We start from the raw sequence: 12,281 nt of genomic DNA on the forward strand, positions 1-12,281 counted from the left end.
TTCTGCATTGCAGTCTCTGCTACTGTTTTCTATGGTGCCAAAACTTGAGCATTGTGCCTTCAGTAAACAGCATCATCTGTACAATGCACTGTTCACTGTACAATAGATAAAGCATTGTTACGCTTGTTTTGACCTTCTTTTATTGCCAACAAATGCGCAAAGCATTGGAGGCAGGTTAAGTGACATGACTTATGTTACAATCTTAATAAAGTTGCAACAATTGTACTTTATTGAATTGGGAATCAGAATAACAGTATGTTAGTATAAAAATGTATAGTTTATGTGCAAGAACAATTATTGAACACTTATTGTGTGAGCAAATATTTAATTAAAGCATGGAAACTAAATTGTTTGAGTTAAAGAGTGAAGCATATATAATTTCCTTGTATGGTATTAACCTGACTGTGTTGGACTCCAGCTATGTTCTGGCCACTGGAAGTGAAGACAACACAATCAAGCTGTGGGACTTGAGGCAACGAAAGTGCGAATACACCATTCCCGCTCATCACAACCTTGTGTCAAGGGTAATTTTTGAAAGTATGCATTGTCTTTGCTCACCTCTCTTAGCTGAATATACTTATTGCTTTTTTTTATATTTCCAATGGAACCTGTTTATATTAGAACATGGGTTCTCAAAGTGGGTTCCGCGGAACCTACGGGTTTCGCAGGCCCCTGCTCGGGGTTCCGCGAGCCACTGATAAATTTTCCCTGGTCCCGCTCTCGACAAGTGTCTAAAACGGCGAACATGAGGTGCGCTTGATCCAAAGAACCTCCATTACTCATGCCCGAGTTACGGTGCCCGAGTGTCAAAAAGCACATCACAGTGCGTAACAGCAACGCGCGAACTGCGCAATAAATACGCAAGCAGCTTGTAGCCACCCAACCTCTGAGAACGGGCAGCGCGCCTAAGCTTTCGCACTTGAATCTCGAAGGCCGTAACTTACCACCATGCGCCTTTCTCCTATTTGTAGATAGGGTAGGTGCCGATAGCGTGCGCACTTACCTATGCGTTGGAGGAAAAATAAAAAAAAAAAAAAAACGCGGAGCACCGCAAATGCGCGCCGCAGAAGAGCAAGAACGGCGTAGCGTCCAACCGAAATGCAGCGGCGCAGTCCGCATCGCCATGGTCCTCAGCTTGCACCGTGGTCCGCAGCGGCAATCGTACGCGGCACGTGACTTACAGCAACACCGAAGCGCTTCGTGCCTAATTGTGCCTTTAAAGCCTCTATTCTTGCGTTTATCGCCACGCGTAACACCGCGTTCGCGGCTAGTCGCGTGCCTCCGTAAGTGCGTAGTCGCTATCTCTGATCGCGTCGATAACCACCGCAGTTTCGTCCGCAGCGGTTGCGGCAAATAGTTTCATTTTCACTCGATGCGCGCGTCGGCTGCGTGCCTTCACAACTGCGTAGTCGCCTACCATGGCAGCGTCGATAGCAACCGCAGTTTCGTCCGCACTTCTTGCAGCGAAAGGTAGCTTCGTTTTGACTTGGTGTGTCAGCCGCGTGCCTTCTGAACCGCAAGGTCGCCGTCCATGATCGCGTCGATAGCGGCCGCTGTTTCGTCGACAGCGGTTGCGGCAAGCAGTAGTTTCGCTTTCAGTGCAAAGCTGTCGAAGATAAAAAGCACCGGCTACATCGCGATGGACGGACAATTTGTTGGCAAGCAGCTGAGTGGCGAAAAAATAATCCGGAGGGTGCGCCCGTTGGTGCAAAGCGCGTCTCAGATGAAAACGCGCGCCGCGAAGGCTGTCGCGAGGCCTTCGAAGAGAATTTAAGCTTCCGCACTAGTCTTGTGCTAAACAAGATTTGACGGTTCATTGAGTAAATAAAAGCGTGTTGACATAGTGCAACATTTGTTTGTTTTCTTTATATCCTCGATAATTCGATTAAATCGGGGGGGGGGGGGGGGGGGTTCCTTGGCACTTTATGGAGCTTAGCAGGGTTCCCTGGGATGAACGTACCTGAGAACCCCTGTATTAGAAGTTGAACATCACTTAACAAAGTTTTGCTTGCAGCCAAAAAAGCTTTCACATAAAAAATGTTATGAAGTAAAGGTTTCAGTGCTGTTAACAGTGTAAATAATTATGTTTCCTATGAAGCAACTGTTGGCTAACACGTCAGTGTTGCCAACATGAGACATGCATGAGACCTGCACAAAAATTTGGTCAGTGTCCACACCTAATCAATCAATATACAAACGCTAGCTGGAAAGGCATAACCAAAACAGTCCACTGAGGCCCAAGCATGAGATGGTGAGATATCGGTAATTGGAAATGGTTTTTGAAAAAAATAAAGCTGTGCGAAAGGCACCTTTTGCTTGTGGAAATGTGCTGCGTGCACCAGCATGCAGTGCATGCTGGTATCCTGCCTTCTAATGAACAAACAACAATGGTGACCCTTCTGCTAATGCACTGGCCACTGATCTCTGGAAATGGCTTGGAACAAAAACGGAAGCACTGCTGGTGTGAAGGCAATTTATTTTGTGGATATAAATTTCATAGCTAGTTAATATTGCTGTGGCACTCAAAATTGCATCTTAATAGGCACTGGTCACATTTTTTCGTCTCACTAATGAAGAAACTGACAAATTTGTAAAAGCATGTCATGTAACACAGAAACTTCACCATGCTAATGCTGGCATTTGTAAAGCAAGAAGCTACCTATGTATTGCTTACTAACCATACTCGTGGACAACTTTTCTTGGCTCTAAAGTGAAGGCTACAAAACCAAAGTATGCCTCTTTTACCGCTACTGGAAGTAGTCTCGTACTATTGTTCACATTTTCTTATGTGAGAAATAGAAAACAATATTTTTGTTTTTTGCAGCACCTAATAATTTGAAATGATACATAGCATTCACCAGTCAGTGTCTGGTATTTTATTGTGTCTTTAGTTTGCCCTTTCGAGCTTTTGCACATCCGAGACTGTTGTGTGTGTTACGTATTCCTCAAAGGCAAAATGGTGCCCGCGTCTTCTGGTGAGCGTTTGTCACTTTCTGTCCCACCAATTAATTTCCCTGAGAGACTGTTGACCAATTTCAGCAACAAAAGATTGTCAAAGCACACAAAACAAGTGTTTGCAGCATCTACGTAGAAGCTAAGCAAACCCATCTGGAAATCGCAGTGGTCAGCATGTACAGCCTCCTGCATTTTTAACTATATCGCGCGAGCATCCATCACGCATCATTTTAGTGCCTTTAAGCGGCGATAATCAGCTAGACCAGCAGAAGTACTCTCAAGTGCACTAAGCACTCTCCTGTGCAAGAGTCGTCTAACGTGATGTTCCCTTCAGGACAACGTCAACCATATTATAGTGTTCTCGCGCGATATAGTTAAAAATGCAGAAGGCTGTATGAACACGTGAGCGAGCTAACTGCAGTGCCGGCTCTATCGACACCAGTGTAGGTTGCGCATCCAAGTCCAAATCGATGTCGAGGTCATATGGCTGCTTCAGGACTCTCAACGCAGGCTGCATTGCTCGCTATTCGGTACTCGGTACATATCATCATCATCATCATCAGCCTATGTTTATGTCCACTGCAGGACGAAGGCCTCTCCCTGCGATCTCCAGTTACCCCTGTCTTGCGCTAGCTGATCTCAACTTGCACCTGCAAATTTCCCAACTTCATCACCCCACTTGGTTTTCTGCCATCCTCGACTGTGCTTCCCTTCTCTTGGTATCCATTCTGTAAATCTAATAGTCCACCTGTTATCCATCCTACGCATTACAAGGCCTGCCCAGCTCCATTTACCTGATTGATGACATAGATATAATTCATCGTAGAATATCTCTTCCTGAAGCCAGCCTGTTTTCTTAGTTGACTGAAGTCAAGTGTTGCCCTGATTCTATTGGAAATTACCTTGGTGAATATGTTATACAATACTGAAAGCAAGCTAATGAGTCCATAATTCTCTAATTCTTTAATGTCTCACTTCTTATGGATTAGTATAATGTTGGCATTTTCCCAGTTCTCGGGTACACTTAAAAGTCGTGAGGCATTGCGTATAAAGAGCCGCAAGCTTTTCTAGCACGATGTTTCCTCCATCTTTGATTAAATTGACTGTTATTCCATCTTCTCCCGCTGCTTTTCCTCGTTTCATGTCTTGCAAGGCCCTTCTAACTTCATCGCTAGTTTTAGAACGAGCCTCTCTATCCTGTTCATCACTACTTCGAATGAAGGTAGCGTGGCTGCTCTGGGTTCTGTAAAGGTCGGTATAGAATTCTTCTGCCGAGTTTACTATATCATCGAAATTGCTGATGATATCATCCTGCTTTCTTTCAGTGCATACATCTTGCCTTGTCCTATGTTAAGTTTTCTTCTCACTGATTTCGTGCTGCATCCATATTTTTACGGCTTCCTCAATCTTTTCCACGTTATGATTTCGGATATCTCTTGCTTTCTTCTTGTTGATCAGTTTCGACAGTTCAGCGAATTCTATCTGATCTCTCGAGTTTGACACTTTCATGTTTTGCCGTTTCTTTATTAGGTCATTTGTTACTTGGGAGAGCTTACCTACTGGTTGCCTTGGTGCCTTATCTCCCTCTTCAATTGCTGCTTCTGAGATCAGCCTAGTTAGGTTTCATTCATTACTTCTATGTTGCCTTCATCTTCCTGTTCTACAGCTGCATATTTGTTTGTGAGGACCAGCTTGAATTGGTCTGCTTTTACCCTTACTGCGCTTAGGTTGGCCTGTTTCTTCTTGACTAATTTTACTCTTTTCTCTTTAAATTGAGAGAAATCCGAGACCTCACTAACCTATGGTCACTGCACTTTACCCTACCTAACGGTTCTACGTCCTGCACTATGAGCCAATTCCTTTCCGCTAATTCTACCAACATATCGGATGTGTATAAACATTCATTGATTCACGCCAAGGTAATTGTCGCTGCCTTCACTAAAGTAAAGAATTCGTGCGAGGTCGGAGAAACTGAAACTGGTGCCGAGCTCGCCTGGACTACATTGAGTATGAATACAATCATGTGCAGGAGCTCTGTCCCCATAGCTTTCGCTTCATAGCCTAGAAAAGTTGTCTGCTAATATAGTGCTGAACCCCTATTACCATTATGTCAGTCACAAAGGTCAACCAAACGCCACCAACACTGCTAGATTCAGCTGTTGCTGCCACTCACAGATTCTGTCATCATCTGCTTTTTCCAAGCACCCATTCAGCACAAATGGAACACAAATGGTACCAGAGCTGGCAAGGTACCGAGACTTCAAATGAAACGAGTGTCGTAAGGCATTTTTCTCAGTGCTTTCTTGTGGGTAGCTCTCTCGGAGAGGCTACCGAAGAGAGAAAGATTGTGTGTGCATGCATGCATGTGCGTGCGCATGGACGCATGCTCTAATGCTGAGCTGCACAAAATATGGCATGCAGTCAAGCTCTGACATCTATGGTGTGCCCATTGCTGCAATCAGCATTACCATATGATGAGAAAAAACGACAGTGTTCTCATCATGAAATGTTGGCAGCTGAAGGCACAATAAAACAAAAAATGCATTGGAGTGTACAATCTCCTTTAGGGAGCAGATAGCTTGAAAAGGAAGTTTTAAACAGCAGCTTTATAGCTTTAGTACCTTTTTGCAAAAATGGGCAAAAGTAGGACCTGAATTCTAAATACATATTGCTTAATTTCGGCCGCATAATTCGGAAAACTAATAAAGGTTCATGAATGAAATTTTGCGTCCTAAATGGAAATTCCTTGAACTCTAATTTATCCAAAATTTAGCTTCCTTGAGCATGTAGTTGCCGGGCTGTTTACACCAGAAGTTGCGATATTTGGAAATCTTCAAAAGCAAATTATCCCAAAAGTAAAAATTCAACATTATTTAGCTGCATATAGGAAATAGATAATTATGTCCTAAAGCTACAGAGCAAGCCGCAATGCAGTAAATGCGGTAGTTTCTTCTAAGTATGGTCACAACTGAGACACAGTTTGCAAAAATCATGTATCTCATGTTTGTTCTTGAACATTTATTTCTAAATCACATTAATCAATTTCTTTATATTATATATAGTTGGAATCTACAAGAATTAAGCTTTTTTGTGGTATATATGACAACTTTATATCCTAAGTAGAAGAGCCGCCACGGTTGCTCCAAAAGTACTGAAAACGGGGGGCTCAGGCCGCCAGAGTGGGACCACCACCTTAACAGACTCGCGAACACAGCTGTGACCTCCTCGGGCGAAGATCCCGTGATGCCCCCTCTGTTCTCCACGCCTAACAACTTGTCCAAAATTGTTCGCCAGGAGCTCGAAGCCATGGCTCCAGCCGCTTATCAGGCACCTGCTCACAACCATGTGGCGACAGTATCCCTCATTCAGGCCCTCGTCTGTCAAGAGGTTGCAGATATGGGCATCCTATTTCCACAAGCCACCAGTCACGCCTCTCCGCCCATGTGCGCTTCCACTCCCCGGTTCACACCCTGCTACCGAAACCCATCTGAGTGGAGGACGCCTGAAGATCGACCAATCTGTTTTTCTTGCTCTCGCGTCGGCCACATTTCACACCACTGCTGCACTCGTCGGAATTACTGACCAAGCTTCCTCGGTGACCGCTGCCAAGATCGTGGCCCGTACTCTAGCACATCTATTCTCGACGACCACCTTCCGGCCCGTGAACCTCATCATCTATCTTCGCGCTCTGAATCGACCTCTACGCCAATATTGCCGCCACAAGGACACTGGTCTAGCCGATCGCCGTCACCTCAGGGTCGTCATTCGCGCTCCCCTCAACGCCGTCGCTCTCCCTCTCCGGCTTACTCTAGACACCACCCGGGAAACTAGCTAGTGCAGCTCCGGAAGGTGAGGCTGCATTGTCGACAAGGACCCCAAAACCTCTATTGACCCCTACTTCAAGACGCAATTTGCTCGGTGTTCTCGTTGATGGCGTGACCGTTACTGCTCTCATCGATACTGGCGCCTACATATCTGTTATGAGTTCTATGCTCAGATGCCGCCTACGAAAAGTGCTGACATCTGCCGTCTCTCGTACTGTGCGAGTAGCTGATGGCACCCGAACACCGGTTCTTGGTATGTACACTGCACGCGTTACTGTTGCCAGCCATCACACTTCAGTTCTCTTCACTGTTCTCGATGCTTGCCCACATGAGGTCATTCTTGGTATGGACGAATATTCGGTATTGTCGAGTATTCGATCGAATAATTCTATATTCGTTATTCCCTTTGATTCGAATTCAAGGATTCAATATTTTCGAATTATTCGGCGCTCCCAAATAGGCAGCCAAAGGGCACGAACGGCCGGTACACATCTCGGAGGCTATGCTTCACGTCATGGCTGCCATACATACATCATAAATGTCGAAAGCTATACGTTTTTCCATTAAAGAGCCGGAAATGTGCGACGCAAAAGAGCAGAAACGGCGTTAGTGTACAACCGAAACGAAGCGGTGGAGTCCGCATCGCCATAGTCATCAGCGGAAATCATACGTCCATGGAACGCTTCGTGCCTATTTTTGTGCCTTTATTGCGTTTACTGCTGCGCATAACAATGCATTGGCCGCGGGATTTCATACAGGGTGTGCACATGTCCTTGAAATCCGTGCTGCGAAGGAAGTCGCGAGGCCTCGATCGCCGCTATGTGAGCCAATCAGTTACGAGCTGACGAGAATTGCGGCTTCCACACTGCTTTTATACAAAATAGCAATACACTAATAAAATCGTGCTGATGTAGTGAGCATTTGCTCATTGTTTTCTGGATACCCTGATAATTCGGCATTTGGTTAATTCGGACATTTTTTTTCGGTCCCGCGAAATTCGAATTAACTAGGTTTTACTGTAAAATGTAATATATACTATTCGAACTATTTGATTCGAAAGTATTCGACCAATTCGCTATTCGCCCATCCCTAGTATTGACTTCTTAACCGCCCACTCTGCCCTCATTGATTGTTCTGTTGGCATTTTGCGGCTCGAACTGTCATTGTGTCCTGATGACACCGCATCAAGTAACACTCGCCTACGTTCCGTGGAGTTTCTACGATTACCCGCTCAAGCTGCTACCTACGTCCTTAGGTCACCGTTTCCCCCAGTCCCTGGTGGTGACTATGTGGTCGCTCCCTTCACAGAGCTTATCCTCTCGCGCAACATCGCACTTCCTCATATCGTAGTGGTTGTTACCAACAACAGAACGTTGCTTCCAGCCCTCAACTTTTCTACTTCGATCCATATTCTTCCTCAAGGAATTTCACTAGCCGAACTGTCACCTCTGGAAGAATGTACTGTTTTTGCATTCGCTGAGACCGTGACCCAACCTCTCATACTGGCGCCAACCAAGGCACTTCTGGACAAAATGATATCTCCCGCCCTCTTACCTTCCCAAAGTGAAGCACTCCGTGGTGTCCTATTTTCTTACCTTGACGTTTTTGATGTTGAGAACAATCCACTAGGCTGTACACATGTCGTGGCCCACCGCATCGACACCGGAGACACAAGCACCCTTACCGAGTATCTCACGCTGAGTGCCAAGTCATCCAAAAGGAGAGCCTTCCTCTAGCCCTTGGGCATCCCCTGTAGTGCTTGTGTATAAGGACAACAGCTGGTGGTCTTGCGTCGATTATCACCATCTCAATCGGGTAACGAAGAAGGATGTGTATCCTCTCCCTCGAATTGATTATGCGCTCGACCGAGGCCCTATGGTGCCAAATATTCTCGTCGCTAAATCTCTGCTCGGGATACTGGCAAATTGCCGTCGATGACCGCAACCGCGAGAAGACCGCATTCATCACACCCGACGGCCTCTACCAATTTAAGGTTATGCCTTTTGGGTTGTGTAATGCCCCTGCAACTTTTGAATGCATGATGGACACTCTTCTACGCGGTCTGAGATAGTCGACCTGTCTTTGTTATCTGGACGATGTCATTGTTCTCTCGCCTAGCTTTGACAGCCACCTCCCTCGTCTGTCGGCCATTCTCGACATATTTCGCTGGGCTGGCCTCCAGCTCAATTCATCTAAATGCACCTTTGGGCACCGCCAGATTAAATTACACCTAGTCGACGTTACTGTGTCCAAGTGGACCCTGACAAAGTCCGTGCCATCCACGAGTTCCCGGTTCCACGCATGAAGTACGCAGCTTTTTTGGGCTCTGCTCCTTCTTTCGCTGCTTTGTTCTCAACTTCGCGGACATTGCTCGACCCCTCATGGACCTACTCAAAAAGGATGTGGCCTTTTCTTGGGGCGCGGACCAAGTGACTTGCTTTGCGTCGTTGATTTCTGCCCTCGCTTCACCACCTGTACTGGCTCATTTTGACCCGGCTGCTAGAACAAAACTTCGAACCGACGCAAGCGGCCTTGGCATTAGTGCTATCCTCGCCCAAACACAGAACGGAGCCAACCGTGTGATAGCGTATGCTAGTCGTCTTCTGTCACAGTCGGAAAAGAATTGCAGCATTACTGAGCGGGAGTGCCTAGCTCTTGTCTGGGCGGTCGCGAAATTCCGTCCGTACCTATATGGATAGCCGTTCGTGGTCATAACAGACCATCATGCGCTCTGCTGGCTCTCAACACTTAAAACCTACAGGGAGGCTCGGCCGTTGGGCATTACGATTACAGGAGTACACATTCTCAGTGGTGTACAAATCTGGCAAGTTGCACAATGACGCCGACTGCCTCCCCGCTCACCCAGTTGAACCATCCGACTCCACTAAAACAGATCCCGACACCTATGTTTTAGCGATAGCAGACTTCAATCATGTGGCCGACGAGCAACGTAGAGATCCATCGTTGCTCTCTCTTATTGACCATCTGCAATCCGCCACCCTTGACCCTTCACTCAACATGTTCTTGCTTTAGGTTAACTAACGTTCTTTACTGCTGCAACATGCACCCCGATGATACAGAACCCCTGCTTGTTGTCCCGCATCATCTGCGCAGCGATGTCCTCATCCAGTTTCATGACGCCCCCACTTCCGGGCACTTAGGCGTCTCCAGAACTTATGATCACATACGACGACATTATTTCTTGAAGGGCCTTTATCAGTCCGTTAGCTGCTACGTAACATTTTGTGACCTGTGTCAGCGTCGCAAGAAACCTGTGACTCAATCTGCTGGTCTCCTTCAGCCAATTGACGTTCCAACCGAGCCGTTTTATCGAGTGGGCTTGGACTTGCTCGGTCCCTTTCCAATTTCCACGAAAGGCAACAAATGGATTGCAGTCGCTACGGATTATACCACTCGATATGCAATTACTTGAGCGTTGCCAACCAGCTGCGCCACAGACGTAGCCGACTTCCTACTGTACGACGTCATCCTCCAACATAGTGCTCCACGCCACCTACTCGCAGATCGCGGTCGCTGCTTCCTGTCTTGTGTGGTTGATGATCTACTTCGATCCTGTGCTACTTATCACAACTTCACCACCTCATATCACCTTCAAATCATTGGACTCACCGAACGCCTACACCATACACTGAGCGACATGCTTTCCATGTACGTTTCTGATGACCACCGCGATTGGGATGTTGCGCTTCTGTACGTCACATTTGCATACAACTCATCGCATCATGAAACTGCCGGCTACTCGCCCTTCTATCTTCTCTGTGGACGCCGTCCCTTATTACCCTTTGACACCTTGCTCCCTTCTGATTCGACCTCCACGTCCACGACTTCCTATGTGCAAGGCCATCACGCGTGCGCTCGTCGCACGCACAGTAGCCAGTGCTCGGCTCTCGTCATCGCAGACCGCACAAAAGTCCATTTATGATCGTCGACACCGGGATACTGATTTTCCACCAGGCTCTCTGATTCTTCTCTGGCTCCCATCTCGTCGTGTCGGCCTCTGTGAAAAGTTAATGTCACGGTACATCGGGCCTACCGCGTGCTGTGCCAGGTGACTCCTGTCAACTATGAGATATCTCCCATGGCATCCACCTCATCGACTGCCACACCACGAAGTGACATCGTACATGTTTCCCGCCTCACGCGTTACAACTGTGATAATCCATTTTGACCACAACAAGCCATGGGACGGTGCTTCACCGGCTGGGGATAATGTCACGAGCAATGGCAAAGATGTTGTAGTGGGGCTGGGTCAGAGGCTCTCCTGTCAGACTGAAAACCTGCTGGAACCTTTGCGCTCTGTGCAGTCTTGACTAGACAAGCGCTAGCCGTTTACTGTTAAATAAATACAGTAAAAGCTCGATGATACAAATCTCACAGGGTCACGAAAAATATTCGTATTAGCCGAAATTCGTATCATCGAAACACAATTAAAGATACTGTCGAATCTCGATAATTCGAACTCGAAGGGGCCCGAAAATTTGTTCGAATTAAAAGGACGTATTTTTGAAGTATTCGTGCACCATAGCACGATGCACGAACGGTGCGAGTCGTGAAATATCGCGGCGCGCAAGCGCATAGCAAGCGCGGGCCACGAAACTGCCCACGCCGGCTAACGGTCGCTTCCCGATAACAACAGAAAACGAAGCTTCAGGGAGCGAGCGGGCTGGCACCGGCACACGGGTGCGCGCGGAGACCGTCGAAGGTGAGGGAGGAGGGCGGCAGGGAAGCGGATTTGGCCGCGTCAACTCCGTCGCTTCGGTGGCTCCCCTCGCCCTCCCTCTCAACTCCCTCGTAGCTCTCTCACCTTCGACTCCGTGCGCACATCTCCGTGCGCGCCCACCGCCGTGCTGGCGCCAGCTTATTTTAGCCGCCCCCTGAAGTTTCGTTTTCTGCCGTTATCGGGAAGCGAGCGTTTGCGGGTGTGGCAGTTTCGTTGGCCCGACTGTGCCTCCGCCGCTGCTTCCCTCTGCGCTGCTGCCGCAGCGTGCAAGGTCAACTTGTGACTAGAAAATAGAGGAGAAGGGTTTACTGCCATTTTATCCGCGTGGCTGAAACGTCGGCACTATTGTGTGCTAGAATACGGTTGTCTAGAACACTCTAGTCGGCATGTACACGCTTGTTCCGGCGCGATGCAGAAACGGCGACCTTGCAATTTGAGAGAGGGGGAAATTTCCGCCGCTGGTTCAGTTTTTTTCCCCGTTCCTTCGCGCGCAGGCATTGAGGGGTCTCTCCTGAGCTTTTGCTCTACGGCGGTGTCGGAGCAATGCCAGTCAGAGGCGCCGCCGCGTTATTTGGCGCGCTGCTAAGAGCATTGTCGGTGCGCAATATGTTCGAAATAAGCGTGTTCGAATTAACGAGATTCGACTGTAGCTAAATTAAAGAGTCAGAGGTGAACTCATTCAGGCACATGTACGTAAAAAGCATTTATTTCTTGAAGCGCCACCGCTTCAAACTCTTCGCGCCCAGTCGCGGAGTCCGCGC

General features: G+C 47.5%; 1 protein-coding gene across 2 annotated transcripts in view; it reads left to right on the top strand.

Annotated features, from left to right (window-relative positions):
• The window catches only part of LOC119436624 (U4/U6 small nuclear ribonucleoprotein Prp4-like), a 97,793-nt gene that overhangs the window by 70,662 nt on the left and 14,850 nt on the right, over window positions 1-12,281 (top strand). For both annotated transcript variants that reach the window (XM_049659263.1, XM_037703544.2), the window contains exon 13: window positions 419-537. In XM_049659263.1, the coding sequence (XP_049515220.1) occupies window positions 419-537 (119 nt within the window). The remainder of the gene's footprint in view (window positions 1-418; window positions 538-12,281) is intronic.

Source organism: Dermacentor silvarum, chromosome 1 (assembly GCF_013339745.2).
Source record: "Dermacentor silvarum isolate Dsil-2018 chromosome 1, BIME_Dsil_1.4, whole genome shotgun sequence".
Classification (NCBI taxonomy): domain Eukaryota; kingdom Metazoa; phylum Arthropoda; class Arachnida; order Ixodida; family Ixodidae; genus Dermacentor; species Dermacentor silvarum.